Source organism: Rhipicephalus sanguineus, chromosome 2, assembly GCF_013339695.2.
Source record: "Rhipicephalus sanguineus isolate Rsan-2018 chromosome 2, BIME_Rsan_1.4, whole genome shotgun sequence".
Taxonomy (NCBI): Eukaryota; Metazoa; Arthropoda; class Arachnida; order Ixodida; family Ixodidae; genus Rhipicephalus; species Rhipicephalus sanguineus.
The window spans coordinates 175,540,900-175,559,095 of record NC_051177.1 but is presented as its reverse complement, the minus strand read 5'-3'; the positions used below and the strand labels follow the sequence as shown (position 1 = coordinate 175,559,095).

The following is an 18,196-nucleotide window of genomic DNA, read 5'->3' as shown; positions in this document are numbered from 1 at the left end:
TGTTCTTCACATTCGTGCCCAGCAATTTGTGACAGATGAAGCCTGCGACAGAAGGACAGGGCACTTACAACTAAAAGTTTCACGAGAAAAATATGATAAACTTTGCACACGTCACAATCAAATTATTTGATTAGTTCTGTATGGGTATAACTGCAGTGCATGACCAGCATTTTGCATTCCTCAGTAAAAATGCAAAATAGGGCAAGAACGAAAAGCACGCTGTGCCAGAGGTTTATGAATACCTTCGATGTCAAAGGTGTGAACCATACTTTACCACTTTGGCTGCAACATAATTTCCAGCTATACATATAACAAAAATAAGAGAGAGACAGGGCAGAACTCTTGCCTTCAACTGCTGAAATTCATTCACAAACCCAGAATATCCCCAATGGACAAACAAATGATCTGACAAGTGTGCAGAAATAACATTCAAGCAGGCCAGCAAGAAAATTTCACTGGCGGGAGAAGTCATTGTTGGTAAGCTTCTTAAGATATGCCGCTTCTCGCCCAGCGAGTTCAGAAGTGGCAAGCTTACATATTTATCACCAGGCATGAAAATGCAGCAGTCTTACTGCCTGCCTGTCTAGAGAGCAGTCACAGCCCACATATGTAGTTAAAACACGAGTTACGTTTTTAGTTTTAACGGTCAAATAAATAGAGTGCATTGCTCAGTGGATTTGCTTGCACGTAAAGTGACTTCCTTGCATGTGTGATTGTTTAAATTTTGTCAGCTGAAGCCTAGCGCTCTCTGGCAGTTGAGCTGCCAAAAAGATTGAGCTGCCTCTGCCCCTTCACTCTTCATTTTCCTGTTCAGCATAGGCGTTAGGAGATATGTCACAGCTAAAGTAATAACACAAACTAGCCCAACTCTCTTATTTAGCTTTGCCTACAGAGGAACAATATGTTTAGTAAGAAAACGTACAAAACTACGAGTCATTTTGAAGTAATTTTGTCTGTTTACCCAAGTGAAATGCAAACAGCTTTTGGAAGTTCGTATCGTGTGCCATATTTTCATTGCTCCTAACAAAATTCCACCACGCCACAAGATTTAAGAGTAGCTTCAATTTAATTTGCATCGTACAAGGTAATATGCTGTCAAGTGCATTTTGTATGTCATAATTACTCTTCATAGGCTTCTCCACAAACAAACGTAATAACACGGCTGACAGTGAAGTGTGTTTTCAAACTTCAGAACACCATTTTACTTTGGCTTTACTGCAGTTATGCAAGCTGGTTAGAAACCTGCAGAACACAACAGCTATAAGAAATGTTCTGTCTCAAAAGTGGCATATTCACTGTGGGATATAGTTATGAGAATATTATTTTTATAACTATAAACCCACACTACTGACAAGCAGTCTACGACAGCCAAATGCTACTTTTAAAGTAAGAAATCACAAAAGAGGTGAACAGTTTCACAGTGGGGTTCTAAGGTACATGTCACGGTTTGTAAGGAGCGAAAAATAGCAGACATCAAACGCCTATTCAGAGCTGTTCGATTTAGTAAGGATGTTGAAAAAAGTTTAACACGTTTTCCCTAACTTAGCAGCGATCTTGATTGATGGCGTGTTATAAATGGCCTAGGTGCTTACCGGCAAACAAGCACCAAACATCACATGCAAATATAAGGGGACCACCAATCACACAAGAAGACACCGAATAACTCACCTGCAATACAATATCCTATTAGCTTGTAGTGAAGTTTTAATTAGCAGACGGGACAATTTTAACGACCAAGCTGTGGAACGCGCAAAGAATGTAATAATAATAGCTGGAATTTAACGACCCAAAACCACGATATGATTATGAGATATGCCGTAGTGGAGGACTCCGGAAATTTCGAACACCTGGGGTTCTTTAACGTGCATCTATATCAAAGTACACGGGCCTCAAACATTTTCGCCTCCATCGAAAATGCAGCTGCCGCGGCCGGGATTCGATCCCGCGACCTTTGGGCCCGCAGTCGGGCGCCATAACCACTAGATCACCGTGGCGGCGGCCAAACAATGTAAAAAAGAATATGGAAGTCACTGAGCATTACAGTACAAGGAGCGTGCATGAAAAAATTTGCTTCATCTGGTGACATGTTAGTCAGCACGCCATTAATAGATATGGCAGCAGAAGTAACATTGCTCAATGATAAGACACCTGATGTGTCCTTTTTTCCTTTCCTCTGTGAAAATTATTTTTTGAAACTGCAATATATGGCTGCATTTTACTAATAACTTTCAATTGGTAGTGAGCACTCTGGCTGTGCTCTACCAGTCTTGCTCTTCGTTAGCTTTTTGTGCTGTTTTGCACATAAAGGTTTAGAATAATACTTGAATACAATGCCTAAGACGGCACTCTAACACACAAGCATGCATACCTTACAACTTGTTTTACCAAGTGTTACTTCATCATGAAACTCTGGAAATCAATTTGTTCATTCTGCCTTGCACAAATGTCCCAAGTTTCCTCAAACAGTCAGATATCCTGCTATGGCACAGTGCAGGTAGCTGACAACACATTTTTTAGCACATCCTACAATAAACAGGTGGCCACAAGCATGAATACCCAAGTGGAACATGTATATGACATGCACTTGCTATTAGATATCGTTTCCTGTCTTGGAGTTGCTCACAATATAGCAGCAATAGGTCTCTCAATTGAAAATGTCTAAACTGTCGATTTGTAGTGATGGAAACAAATACATACCATTTAATATGGCCTTGTCCAGACTTGCAGGACGAATGCTTCCATCTTTCACAGCAAGCTGTCCACCACTTCAGTCCCGTGAGCAGCTGTATGCGTTGGATACATGTGTAACAGATACCACAGAAAGTTCAGTCAACTTGCCCACAAAGAGTCCTTACAGTACACAAGTAGTAATATTAGGCATGATGGCTTAACACAAGCAATCATTATATACCAAAATTGTCCTCGAAAATAGGCTCAGGATGCATTAAGAACAAGTATTAGAGTAGTAGTGGCTCACTGCAAATAATTGTAATTTGCATTAGGTGTTGACTTTTCCTACAATTGTGTATTACAAAAGGGTGATATATACAGCATACATTATAGGTAATTTGAACACAAGAAAACTCTAGGAGCACTCCCATCAAAATATTCCATAACACCATCCCCCGCTAAAGGGGACCATGAGGCGGTGCGAAGCAGCGTTTCGGCATGTCGAGCTCGCGTTTCAGAGATGGAGTGCGGGGTGGAGAGGGGAAGTGGGGAGGGGAGGGAGAGGGGATGTAATAATAATAATAATAATATCTGGGGTTTAACGTCCCAAAACCACGATATGATTATGAGAGACGCCGTAGTGGAGGACTCCGGAAATTTCGACCATCTGGTGTTCTTTAACGTGCACCTAAATCTAAGTACACGGGCCTCAACCATTTCGCCTCCATCGAAATGGGACCGCCGCGGCCGGGATCGAACCCGCGACCTTCGGGTCAGCAGCCGAGCACCGTAGCCGCTATACCACCGCGGCGGACTGGAGAGGGGATGTATAGAGGAGAAATGGAAAGGGGAGGGAAAGGGTAGTGGAGAGGAGGTTGTGGAGAGGGTCCGCGCATGCGAGCGTAAATAGAGACCCCGGGCGTAAATAGAGCACAGCAGAGTATAAGGTGATCGAACTACATAATTTTTCTGCAGTTTCGGTGGACTTAATGTCTTAACAACACTCAGGAGTCCAACTATGTGTCATTATGACCTTTCATGCTGTGATGGGCATGACAGATGGAAATATCGTGTAGGCATCTCCTCTAAATATGTTTGTGGGCGCAAAACAGCAGCATCGGGAAAGGATAGGCCAGCGACTACGTGCGAGACAGTAACAAACTCAGGCTGTAAAAAACTCAGGGCAAGAGCGCTTGCAGTGCAGTACGAGGATGTCGTCATCATCATCATCATCAGCCTGTCTACGCCCACTGCAGGGCAAAGGCCTCTCCCATGTTCCGGTACTTACCTACGGAGCAGAAACCTGGAGACTTACAAAGAGGGTTAAACTTAAATTGAGGACGACGCAGCGAACAATGGAAAGGAAAATGCTAGGTGTAACCTTAAGAGACAGGAAAAGAGCTGAGTGGGTCAGGGAACAAACCGGGGTTAAGGATATCAGAGTTGAAATCAAGAAGAAGAAATGGGTATGGGCCAGGCACGTAGCACCTCGGCAGGATAACCGGTGGTCATTAAGGGTAACTGACTGGATTCCAAGAGGTGGCAAACGCGTGAGGGGGAGACAGAACGAGGATGTACAGCCACCCATTTTTGTAGCCTGAACGCACGAGCGTCGACCGTCGAGTCGATAAGCGCAGTATAGCGGAGCACAGCGGCGAAATAAAGCAGAATAGGTGCATGCGTACAATGAGCAGTACTGTGCTGTTTCTTTCTGCTATAGGCTGTTACGGTAACCTCACACCACCCCTGATTCTTTTTAGCATTGTCATCGTAATGACTTCTCCTTTTCTTAACGCTGGCATCAAATCATAAATAAATGGTGAAGTAGTTTGTCTTCACTGCATGGTCCAATCGTTGGAAACGGCGACCCGGTCGTACCCTTCAGTCCAGCTCTCGGGATCTTTTAGCGATGACCCGTGGTTGGTTGGTGGCTCCCGGTCTTATGTAGCCGGATCGACGTGGGGGCCACTGGGGTGTTCGTCGTCGCGGTCCTGCAGTTCAGTTGTAGCATTTGTCTTTATGTATTTGATAGAAGAGGTTTTCTTGAAATCGTAAATATATTGCTGCAATGCCTTGTGTGTGCTTAAGCTATCCATTTTTTCGTGCTGACCTACAGCCCACTCCTGAATAAGGTCTGAAATCTAGATCGGTAAAGTTGCAATAAATAAATAAACAAATACGGTATGGTACGGTACGAAGAACTTTATTTGAAGATCCGGAGAAATGCCACCCCTTAGGGCAACACCACGAGCCGCCCCCACGTGCGGACAGTTAGACCTAGCCTAGCCGCCGCATCGCATGCTCTCTGGACAGCGCAAAGATTGATTAAATAAATAATAAATAAATAAATAAATAAATAAATAAATAAATAAATAAATAAATAAATAAATAAAAGCGTTTATGAAAATATATTAGTATATGGCGTGTTTGAAGAAATTTGTCATTTTCCCAAGAGCTGTAGGGCAAGCTGTCACAAAATGTTTTTACCCTGCACCCCCGTGATGTCTGGCCGCTGTCGCTCGGGCGCAACAGCGAAGGCGTTGTCTTGAGTGTTCTGCTCAGTTTCAAGGCGAAAGACTTAGATGCCTCAACAAACGCGAAAATTGACCTTCGGCGTCGAAGTAACGCGTCGTAGGCGTCAGCTGTAGTGATGCGAAAGATAATCATCACGTGATGACCTCACCATATGACGTCATAATGACATCACAGAGCGTCAAACCATGTGACGTCACCATGACGTCACATAATGTGGCGTCGCATGATGACCTCATCACATTAGATCGTCGATGTTTCAATGGTGGGTCAATCATGGAGGCGGTGCAAAGCCATGTGGGGTGCAGAAAGCTTGCAATGAACCCCATCCTGCAGACGGGGCAGAACAACGTTAGGTACAGACGGCTTTCGGAGGGGGCGCGGGAGGAAAAATACATTGACTGAAAAGAAAACGGTGTCTTTCGCCTTCCAGTCATCTTGGGCCAGAGGTCAAACACGAGTCCCGCGGGCCGAAGACGGCCGCGCACTTTTCGCTAGCGGCCCGCCCACACATGATTGTCCTTGTCCCATACTTTGTTTTTAAATGCGAAGCACTTCTGCGACTTTGAGCGTATCTATCTATCTATCTATCTATCTATCTATCTATCTATCTATCTATCTATCTATCTATCTATCTATCTATCTATCTATCTATCTATCTATCTATCTATCTATCTATCTATCTATCTATCTATCTATCTATCTATCTGTCTAGCCGCCTACGACTTTGTGCTCTCCTGGCCGTTTAGTTAATCGGATGTGTACCAAAATTGGTTTGGGATCACATGATCGTATTACGAACATAAATAAGGAGTCATAACATGACAATCATGACATGCATATCATGAACAGCATGATTTACATTCCACGGCCTTGGGGCTCTTGCGGTTGTTCCGTTAATTTAGTAAATACCAAAATTGGTATGGTGCGACAAGAGTTCATGACGAACATAATGACAGGTCGTAACATGCAAATCATGGCACGCATGTCATGTGCAGCATGATTTACATGACATGATCTCGGGCCGCTCGCGGCCGTTTAAGTGAATGGTTATATACGAAAACTGGTATGACGAGACATTTCTGTATGACGAGCATCACTGACACGTGGTAACATGCAAATTATGACATGCATGTCATGTACGAGATGATTTACACGCCACGCTCATGGTGCACGCGCGGCCGTTTCGCTAGATTGATATGCACCGAATTGGCATTCCGCGCTGTTACTGCACGAAGAACATAACTGCTGGTAACATGAAGACCATGACATGTATAGCATGTATATCATGCTTTACATGCCACGCTCATGGTGAATTCGCGGCCGTTTCGCTACTTGACATGCACCAAAATTGGTTGTGCGCGACGCGACTCTATGACGAACGTAAATGAGAGGTGGGAACATGAAAATCATGACATGCGAGTCATGTACGACATGAACCGCTCATAGTGCGCTCGCTCGCGGCTGTATCGCAAGATTTATAGGCACCAAAATTGGTATTGCGCGATGTTACTGTATGAAGAACATGAATAACAGTTGGTAACATGAAAACCATGACATGCATGTTGTGTATGTCATGATTTAGATGCCACACTCGTGGTGCATTCGCGGCCGTTTGGCTAGCTTGATATACACCAAAATTGGTATTGCGCGATGTGACTGTATGACAAACATAAATGACAGGTCCTAACATGCGAATCATGTTATGCATGTCATGTATGGTATGATTTACATGACACTGCCATGGTGCGCTTCCGACCGTTTTGTTAACTGGATATGTACCAAAAGTGGTATGGCATGACACGAGTGCGCGATGAACATAAACGACAGGTCAAGCATTGTACATACCAGAATATACGTCTCATTAGCATGGCATATACCAGATTGTGGATGCATGCGTGCATGGCAAACATGCGATATATGGCGAACTAGATGGCATGGCATGAGTGATTTCTTTTGGCTGAAAGTTAAACAAGGCGGTGTATGCAGCTTTTTGCTGGCTGCTTCGCATTACATCGATTACCACTGTGCGTGGGATCAGCCGGATTTTTTTCTTTCAGAATTCTGTTCGCGAGTTACACAGGCGTGACTAGTATCAAGCATTTTTTCCCTTAGAAACCCATCTGGTCACGATGTGTAAAAGCATAATCGAGCAAGAAAAACTGCATATGTATTTCAGAATAGGCCACCACGATTTAGTCATTCTGGAGATTCATATCAATGTTTCTAGAAACCTGGCGTTAAATACCCTTCAGAAATGATCCATATATGAGATATGGGAAAAGCCTTATTTTAAATTGCAACGTTAGCTGACATTTTGCTCGAACTGCGCCCCCCCCTCTCCCGTTTTAACTTTCGTCACCAGCCCTGCTCACCGGGAGACTACATTTCGTGTGGGTGGCCTGCTAGCTGAGGTGAGCTTGAGACCCCTGGGCTATACCTATAAATAAAGGACAAACAATTCAGGAGACCTTCCCCTGTCGGACACATAGGGGGCATGCGAAGCTTGGCGTGGAAGTGTCTGACCTACTGCTTTTCTTTCTTTCTTTCTTTCTTTCTTTCTTTCTTTCTTTCTTTCTTTCTTTCTTTCTTTCTTTCTTTCTTTCTTTCTTTCTTTCTTTCTTTCTTTCTTTCTTTCTTTAATCGTTTCTTTCTTTCGCTTTGCGCAATGCTCCCTCCTAACGTACGCGTTCAGTTTTATTATAGGTAGCGGCCGTCGCTGGAACGCGGTCTTCGGGTTGAATCGACATGGCGTCTCTCAAGTTCTTTCCAGCGTTTGTCAAGCCTCCAGAACGGCCCAACGAAAGGACAATAACGCGATTATGGAAACTCGGGTTGAGAATTCAATTTCCTGGTAGTCGGAATTTTCCTGAAATGTGCAATTACTCTTAACGACGACCTTCGCGTTGTCCAGCAGATCGCTTTTAGTTCGCCGACACAAAAGATTTCGATGAAGCGCCCATAGCAAGTGTACTGCTTCCCAATTTTGTTTTTCATCGTCGGTAGAACACATTCGTATGCTTCAGTTGAGTTCACATTGGGCAAGCATGGGCACTTGGCCTCGTGGTCAAGGCACCCGCTTTTGGACCGGGGGGCCTCGGGTTCACACCTCTGTGCCTGATGAAAATTTATTTATTTTATTTATTATAATATCAAGCACTTGAAGACTTCGCTGGATGGGACCAGGAGCGCACGCGCGCGCATAAGTAATGCCACTTGATGTCGGAGGCAAAACGCGGTTGGAAACTTTTGGGCGCTTGAAGACTTTGGTGGCTGGGAGCAGGAGCGCGATTGGCGCTCATGATCTCTCCTCTCCATACCACCTCTCAACAACATGACGTGACATCATGACGTCATCGCAGGTCATCGCCGCTTGGTCAAAGAGGACCGCACATGGAGGCTCTGCAAAACCATGTCAGCTGCAGAAAGCTTGCAATGTATGCGATCATGGAGGCAGTGCAAAACACGTTAGGTTAAGAAAGCTTGCGGAGACGGAGGGGGGAGGATCAGCAAATCCACAGAGAAGAAAAGGAAGAAGAAAAGGATGGCTTTCGATTCGAGTCACCTTAGGCGATTGCATGAGGGGACGCTATGAGTTTTTTTTAATTACTTACTTACACTACCGTTAAACTATGTTTAATGTGATGTACGACGAAAAATATTTGAGTACACGTCGAATGCATCACAGCTCGAGCAACGACGACCGATATTGCTGTATGAAGCAAGAAATTTTATTCATTTTATGAACGTCTAGTTGTGCAGCTGCTTGTATACACTTCATACGACGATTCGTTACATAAGCCACGGTAGCCTGCTTGACATCCCGTCAATGGTAGCCCAATCGTGCTATTCCATACGTGCATTCCACATAGTTTCTTCCCTGGAAACGAAAGATGAGACACATCTGCATCACAAAGGAAGAAACTCAGGCGCACGTTTAATAATGTTTAATTGTTGTTCTGTGCGTGCTGTCTACGTTACATTTTGGCGGCAGTGGAGTACATCATTGTAAAATACATGAAATTAGTTTTTGCGGATTGAGGAGGAGAAGGACAGAACTTTATTGAAAACCAAAAAAAAAAAATCTTTTCTTTATTCGATTGCGGGACGAGACGAAAAATGTCATACACGGTTCTTGGCTGTAAGGTGAGTATGCTAGTTACTTAAGGACTGAACTATAAATCAGTCTGTTCCACGTCCTTTCCCTTAGATCGTGAGTGAATGACGCGAGCACTTCGAACGGGAAAGCTGTTTAGCAAATCGTTCCTTGTATCTCGTATCACGAAAGTATTATCATCATAAACGGGTTTGTGCCACAAAAATTGGGTCAACTCACTACTCACGACTCGTTCACTAGCAAAGAAGAAGGCAACAGTTAGCCCAACACTAGGGAACGGGTATGTGCCGCAGAAGCTTGTGCAGCCTGTCAGAAAACTATCATCATCATAAATGGGTATGTGCCACAGAAACTGGGTGAATCCCACTACTCACCACTGGTCCACTAAAAAGCCAGAAGGCAACAGTTAGCCCAACACTAGGGAACGGGAAAGCAGCAGCGGCTTCAGGCAGACCCCGAAGCGATGGAAAGCCTACGCCAACGACGACCTGCCCGTAGGTCTATGAGAGGTGCGAACACTTCCTTTCAGCGCGAGTTCCTGTCTCGGGAGTTTGGACATCTGTGCCGTGTCTGTGACTGTGTGTGGTTTAACTCGAACCTCTCTTCGCTGAGAATAAACGTAGAAAGAACCTAGCATCACCTAGCTAAAACCCAGCAATGACCTAGAAGCAACCAGATTAGTCTACAGAATCGTCCAGTTTCGCTGCGCCAAACCTTGCGTCACTTAGTGCAAGCTCGCCAATTTTTTAAAGACGATAGTCTTTCTTGGAGAACTTAAACGCAGAAATTTTGGTCTGTCTTTCTGTCTGTCCTTCTGTCTGTCTTTCTGTTTGTCAGCACGTCCCTGGATTCAGCCACTCGGCCAAAGTTGAACCACTTGCACAAGGGCCAGCCATCGTGAACGGCTCACTAGGTTCATGCTTGTGTACATGGTTGATCAAAAAGCAAACATTACGCATATCTGAGGCGCAACATCACTAGGTAAGTATTAGTTGGTGTGTTCCTTTAATAGAAAATACATAGATACGTAATTTTAGAGACCCTAGTTTCTTAAGCTGCGCTGAAAATGCGACTGCGCCGAAACTTGGCTTCCTCCGTGTCTGCGCGAGCTCATTGTTGTGTTTCGGTTTTTACTTCGTCGTCGTCTAGTGAGCGCTGTTTCAACAAAGCTGAAAATGCGACTGCGCTGAAATTTGCCTTCCTCCGTGCCCTTCGCACGAGCTCATTGTTGTGTTTCGGTTCCGGTTCTGTATTGCACTGTACGAATGCCATGGGTTGGTGTTGAAAAACTTTAGTTTTGAGAAGGCCAAGAAGGTGAAAAAAAAATATTTAAAAATGAAAAAGCAGCGTTGTGGGCGGCCTTCAGGCTGCCGGTTGTGGACGCCGCTCTGGTGTTCCTGTTTTACCCAGGCGACGTGTAAATAAAAGAGTGTGTGGAGAGTACTCGTTGAGTGCGGACGTTTCTCTGCTTCAGCGCTTCGCGCCAAACCGCGTTTTCGGGCTGGCTGGCGTCCCCGCCGGTCGCGTTGGTCACCGCCGGTCTTCGCCTGCTGCTGCGCCGGGACTACCAGCACGCAACACAGCACTCATGTTTCCCGACGTATTGCCAGATGGCGTCCATATCTCACACAGCGCCTCTTCTATCGTCTTTACACGACATTTGCAGCGAAGCACGCAGATACGCTGCCAATTTTTCTTTTGCTCTCAGTTATATTTTTTGATGGCAGCGTTATCACATACAGTATTGGGTGCGAAGCCCACCCCTGGAAAAGATCGCGCCACCGTCGGCGTGACGTGCTAGGCGGGACCAGCGACTGCCTGGTCTGCTTCGCCAGGAACCGACGCGCTGAAAACAAAATTTTAGAATGCCACCTGCGCTGTAATTCTGATAAAATGGGCAGTTTGTCCCGCACCAGGCGTGCTGTTGACAACTCTTGAAAGCACTGCAATATGCAGTAGCTGCTTTTGAAGGCGTCTTATACGGTAGGCCAGTACTCGTTGCCGCATTGCATGACGTACGCAACAGAGCACGGTGTCAGCCTTCACACGTGTCCTCAAGGTAGGAAGCTGCGTGAAGCTTAGATTGTGAAACTTAGAAGTTGTCAACAGCCGTCGGCTACAACACGCGCGTGCAGCCAGCACTTCGGCGAGGAAGATTTCCGCTGCGGCGTGGGGCTGCGATGTTCGGTGAGAAGCAGAAAGCGGTCAGTGAGACACTCGCCCGAGTATGCTGGCCAGCAAATGACGCCTTTCTCCTGCAAGTTGGCCTATATGTTGCCCACCTCGATACCGACCCCAAAACTAGGTTCACTCTCAAATTCAAGTATGCCCATCTCAACTTCATCTGTTTTCAACTGAGTCGTATGTATATATTGTCACGTGGTCGTGACGTCGACGAATACAGCAGTCAGCACGTCCGAGAAAACTATTTGGCCGAACTTGTGGCCGGGAAACTGAAAGTTAAACTACAGCAATACACTGATAGCGGCGAAGAGAGCGTCGACCGTCGATAAACTGACAAGCGGTCAAGCGCATCGGCTTTTATACAGGCGCTATCGAACTTTCCAGCAATATCGCTGGTGGCGGCGTTATCTCTAGACAAAGCAGGAACATTCGCGTGCGGGGCGCAATCTTAACAAAACGATCTACTACAATCGCCAAGCTTCTCGAACACTGCTTCGCGGACAGCATCGAGCGTTGATAACCGCCACTGCCGGTCAAACCCGAATACATGAAAACAAGACAAGAAGTGGGCGTGGCAATATCCTTCTCGGAAGGTTGCCACGCCTATTGTGTTAAGCACGGTGTAAGAATATACTCAGGTGATGACACTCTTCCCCCAACGCATTGGAAACCGCAATCCACGCGCGTCCAGATAATGTTCGGGTTCTTATCAGATGACTTGCAGTTTCATCGGCGCCGTCTTAGAGGGCGCTCCGAAAAGCGGGGCAGTCGTCTCCATAGCAACGTGCATGCTGCTGATAACGTGCATTTTTCTGTGCCATTTTGCTGGATAATGTGCATCCGCCAAGCGGCGTCGAGCGGCGAAATCGAGAGAGCAACAGGAGAGGGCACGGCGAGCGCGTCGGCGATGACGCAGCACCACCGTGATTCGGTTACTCGCGGGCGCTCTCCGCCTCAAGCCAATAGATGGCGCACCGCTCAACGGACCGACGACCGAACATTTTCTGGCCGCTTAGGCGCGCGCAATGTCAACACCTGAATATTCTTACACCGTGGTGTTAAGAGATGATATTCCCACCAAAATTGCTATGTAAGTTACCAAAAAAATTTGCGCATTAAAACTTTACAGTGCGGTGTCTAAACTTTGTTTTTAAGCCGCTTTACAGCTACTCGGTGCAGTAACTTCTCTCTTTCACTGCGATTCCTAGCTCATTTGGGTCCTTGTCTACTGCCGTTGTTTGGAGAAATAACTCAGCGAACGTTCTTATCAATGTTATGTGACATATGTTCACCTTAGCGTTGCACAATGTCGCATGTTTTGCCTCGTAGACTGCGTCTTCTTATGACAACAGTCGCTAAGCGTACGGTCTTAAAGTTTGGTCTCTGCACGTTTTCATTGTATGGATGCTGGCAAGTTCTATAGAATGGAAAGGGAGCGGTAGGAATCACGGCCACCCGAATTCCGGGAACAAATAATCCCTTGGCTCGTTCAACGGGATCGTTGTTATCAGGCACATGCGTATACTTTGAATAAATTCTTCATTTATACCCACAGTGTCGTTTCTTACCTTTTCATTTGAACACCCCTTGTAAGGACCCAAATAAAGTTTTTCAACCAACCAACCAACCAACCCCTTGTAAGATATGCTTCCATGAATCGAAAATGCAACACACTATTTATTACCGCAAGTTGTACCCGCGTACTTTGAAATGTCCTGCTCCTCTCTATACCGTTTACCATAGCCGAGAACAAGACACCTTTCTCGACTTTCTCACCTTTCTCGACTGGATGCAGAAACAGATGTTCTCTTATGCAGAAGGGTTGCGAAAAATTCTCGTGGTAATTGTTCTTGTCAGAAATTCTCCGGTATGTTATATAATATAGAAAGGTACGCGTACCACCGACTCTGGCAAAGCTTTGTTTATGAGAAGCACGAGAAGCTTTCCAAGGTATTTACCAGAAGTTACGCTTATCTCTGCTTTAGTACAACGAGACTGTTTGATGACTTAATGCGCGTGCGAAGTCCACCTGCTTCTGTACACACAAAAAGACCGATGACGTGCCGATAGCGACTTCACGCTTATTTGCTCGCTGAATTCACAAGTGGCCCACTCGTGTAAGCCTAGCTTGGTATCTGTATGATGAGTATATAGAAGCTTAACGAAATATCGCCACAGAGTAAAGCTAACGAGATAGTTTGTAAGGCCAATCGTTTTCTTCACCGAAAAAAACACGTACGCGGTTTATCAATTACGTTTCTCGTTTTATATTTGTCCTAAATCTTGATTCATGCGACTTAGGTGCTAGATTCGCAGTGTAGTTTGTTGTTCTATAGGTTTAGAAAGACTTGTACCGATGAGAATGAAAGATTCGAAATTACTGTAGCTTTACTGCTTTGATGGCAAATTTACAGGAGGCTGTGGTAGAGTCATTACATACAAAACTGTTGGTTATCGGCTAGACATCGACGTCCATCCTGTGGCGTATGCCAAGAAAACGAACCGGGTGTTAAGACCAACTTGGAAGTTCACGCGTAGAGACACAGTGACCAGCACAAAGGAAATTCAGACATTTCTGCTGGCCGAGGCACTCACCTCCCGGCTGGAATGTAAGAACTCCGCACTTCTCCGTGTCATTCCAATAATCTAGCGTGAAGTTGATCCCACTTGTTCCTGCAAACGAATACATTACAACATATGCGTCATTTAGGGGGAGGGTGGCGGGATTTGCACCGCGTTAATTTAATAGATTTATTGTCTAGGGCTCCATCAACGTCGTGTCGACGCCGCAGCTCCCTCATCTGCGGTCTAAATTAACACAGAGTCCCCCACTAAGGGGTACTCCATATCATATCAAGTTTTTGGCTCGGAAAACTACACAAATTATTATTATAAGTTGTCACAGGGACAAAACAACATGAATTTTTGTAGGGATGTGCGCGAATATTCGAAACTTCACGTGTTCGATTAGATTCTAAATGCACTTTTAGTATTCTAAACATTGAAACGCTCAAAATGTCAACACGCATTCAGGCTGCGTTTTCAGGGTGTAGAGGAGGCATTAATTCTATTTTACAGCGAAAGCTCTTATCAGATCACTACAGTTGTTTTCAGTGCCTTATATAGTTGTTCGCCGCCGCCGGTGTCCGTAATCGCTATCGCGCAAAATGAGGAAAAAAAAGAAGTGAGGAAATATGATCTGGTTCGAATAGGATTTGAACCGGGGTCCTCTGCATAGCAGTCGAACATTTTACCACAGAGCCACGCCAGTGCTTCAAACTACTTTGCAAAAAGGCCCAATACTGGCGTCATGTCGGGCAAGGAATGGCGTTATCACATGTAATGTAGCATGGTAGAAGAGCAAAATCGCCAGGCCTGCGCGGAACACTCAGCAAAGTCACAGCGAAAGCGGGAAGACCGGCCTTTCTAGAGCCCGTTGTAAACTCTCTTGGGGCTACTCATACAAGTACACTTGCAATCTACCCAGTACGCTATAAGTCAATTTTTGTGAAGTAGCGAAGCACCCACTATGCAATTTGTCGTCTTTCTGGGGATAAGCGAGGTATTCGCTACACATCTATAAGACGTTGTGTGCACTTTGATGGTGCTGCATGTGGCTGATGACGATGTACAAGGGGTGTTCAAACTAAAAGGTAGATTTCAGAGGCTCTTATGAAGAGATCCGTCGAATTGACCTGGCAGTGCATGTGAGGGTAGGTTGGCGTTCACATTGCAAATATTCGACGATTGAGGAGTAGCGGGGCGTTATCCGACTTCTGAGAGCGGAATGTGTTAAACAGGCCACCATTCATCGCCTTCGATTTCCATGAGTTTGATCCCGTGAAAAAACACCTGAAATGGAAGCGCTGCAACTCGAACGACGGACTCAAGGACACTGTGAAGGGCTGGGTCTCGTCCCGGCCACAGGAATTCCGGGAACAAGGAATCCCTCGCCTCGTTCATCAATGGTATCTTTGTGATCAGGTATATAGTGTATACGTTGAATGAAGTCTTCATTTATATCCACAGTATCGCTTTGTATCTTTTCATTTGAACACGCTTGTATGATTATGGCTGAGCGCTTTGTAGTGCGTCGGAAACTCTAAAACACAGACTCGTTGTGCAATTAGCATTGTGCGATGACTGGCTGTTATTTTACTCTTCTGCCAAGCTATATTACATAGGTTAACGTAATTGCTTGTCCGGCATAATGCCTGTATAGGGCCTTTTTGCAAATAAGGTTTAAGCACCAGAGTACTCTATGGTAGAATACTCGACTGCCACGCCCGGGGCTCGGGTTCAAATCTCATTCGATGCATGATATTTTTTGCTTATTGCGTTTCTTTTTATTTCTCGCGAAACGGTTACGGACACCGGCGGTGGCGACAACTATAGTTGTAAAATACCACACAACTAAAATATGCGACAACTAAGCTGTAAAATAACAACTAGGCATCATACAAAGCGAGTTGCTTAACGACTGTGCGGTTTAAAGCTACCAAGCTATTACAAAAGGCTTAGCCATACTTCTACATCGCCATCAACCACAGCATCAACAAAATGCTTCCAACCTATTACCAAGGGCTCAGCCATAATTCCTCATGATCATGAGCCACAGAATCAACAAATTGCACACAACGCCTTACAGATGTGTAGCGGGCACCTCGCTTCTCCGCCGAATGACGAATAATGGCATAGGGGAGGGGGGGGCTTCTCTTCTTCACAAAAATTATGTATTATGGTGTAGTGAATACCCTCAATCTGTACTTGTATTAGTTGCCTGAAGAGAGTTTACAACAGGCTCTGGAAAGACCGCTATTCCCGCTTTCGCTGTGACTGTGCTGCGTGTTCACGCGTAGGCCTGGCGTTTTTCGTGCTTTTCCCATCAATGCTTCTAGGAAGCAATAAACCCTCATTTGGCAGTAGGCGCTCGTCTTCATCATCTCTGTTTTCTTCATCGTGCTTCGCGCTACACGAACGCAGCAAAAAAAAAAAATATCCCTGAGTGCATACGCGAAGGAATGTGAGCTAATGAAGCGACTAATATTTTTCACCTTGTATGCTGACGGTCATGTAAGGATTCCCGCCCTCTGTTGAATTATGCAATTTCGCAAAGAGGGTCTGGTTTTGACTGAAACGACAGTGAGAAAGAAAGGTCACACACTGAACAGTAAGAATCGCGATAAATTAGAGCATGATTACAGTGGTACAGCAGCAGCGGGGCTAATAATAGTAGGAGTAAAGCAGTTGTGTTCGCAGTAGTAGTACTGACAGTACAAGTAAAAAATGGAAAATGTTTGATTTATTTGCATGTTTTCTTTTTTTGGAATGCGATCACTTTTTGTGATGCAGAACGTAGAGAAGTGAAGAGGTCGAGACGCTCAGACACTACAGTCTGTCCACAGCGATCAAGTTATCACAAAATAATAAGATTAGAACGTGTGTTTTAATACTTATCACGGACCTCTTTGAACAGCAGTGTGACATAACACAGAATTACACCTGGAGTGCTGAGAGCATATCCGAGCATAGGACGCGTAACTCGAAAGTTGTGGGTTCGGATTCCATTGACGGAAAGGGTGATTTCGCGTCCATTTTATTAACACGAGAGTGGTTTATGCCGAGGTCCACCAAGATTTTCATGACGTATTTCCGTAACGGAAATATGTTGCACTGATGAACCGAAATATGATGCACATGCATTTGTGTTAGAACACGTTTCGTGCTTCGGCTGGTGTTTCTCCCAGTCCTGAAGTTTTGTTCATTTTTTGTGCTTCTTTGTGCATCAGCAACACCCAGCGCTGTTTCTACTGGCCCTCAAGACTCCTGCTTTGCTGGGATACCCTCCCTCCAGAGCCTGCTATGGAGGGGATGGTGCTGGACCCGTCTTGTGCCAGGGACAGACCTCCCGCTGCAAGGAAGCGCCTCAGCTCTTCAGTGGCATCAGAAGCTGCCGATTCCGAGTCCGATGTTAAGTCGGATGACTCGGAAGCCTTCATACCTGCTAAACATCGTCGTTCAAGACGGAAGTCTTCAACATCGTCCTCAAGCGAAGAGACTGTCATATACAGCAACATCGTGATCACGACAGTAGCCTACGTGCCTGTCGACGTGTCGGTAAGCCTCAATGCTATCTCCAAGCAGAAGCTGCATGACTTTTTCTTCAACTTGGCCCCTGGTCTTATTCAAGAGGTTCGAGTGAACCCAAGGAAGAATATCATAGCCGTTGACACAACAGATGAGAAAACGGTGCAAACCCTACTTGGTTTATCTCAGCTCTGTGGTGTCAGCACGCGGGCTTATATACCACAGGGCGCAAATGTAACCGCTGGTGTTATATCCGACGTCGACCTGGAACTTCAAGACGACGTTTTGAAAAGCATTATCGTTTGCACGCCTCCCTGCAAAATCGTCGGCGTTCGAAGGCTGGGCTCGTCAAAGTGTGTGAAGGTTCTTTTCGACTGTGAAAAGCTTCCAAGTCATATAAAAGCTGGTTTAGTGCGATACCCAGTTCGACCTTTCGTACCAAGGCCTCTACAGTGCCGTAAATGTCTGAAGCTTGGACATGTACAGGGTTTCTGCACAAGTGTTGTGGTCTGTGCTAAATGTGGCGGAAATCACAACGTAAATTCTTGTGACAGTTCGACATCTCGGTGCCCTAACTGTAACGGCGAGCACTTGGCAACAGACAAA

At 45.4% G+C, this 18,196-nt stretch overlaps 1 protein-coding gene across 4 annotated transcripts in view; it reads right to left on the bottom strand.

Moving 5' to 3' along the window:
• LOC119383870 (uncharacterized) overlaps positions 1-18,196 on the bottom strand; it is a 164,592-nt gene that overhangs the window by 131,317 nt on the left and 15,079 nt on the right. Inside the window, exons 3-5 of one of the 4 annotated variants that reach the window (XM_037652145.2) lie at positions 16,558-16,634; positions 14,099-14,176; positions 8,918-9,082 (exon numbers count right to left, since the gene is read on the bottom strand). The exons of 2 other annotated variants lie outside the window; for them this stretch is intronic. In XM_037652145.2, coding sequence (XP_037508073.1) covers positions 8,943-9,082; positions 14,099-14,176; positions 16,558-16,634 — 295 coding nt within the window. In that variant the 3' untranslated portion in view covers positions 8,918-8,942. Of the gene's footprint in view, positions 1-8,917; positions 9,083-14,098; positions 14,177-16,557; positions 16,635-18,196 lie in introns of those variants that run through there. One more of the 4 variants, XM_049412694.1, reaches the window with a different exon arrangement.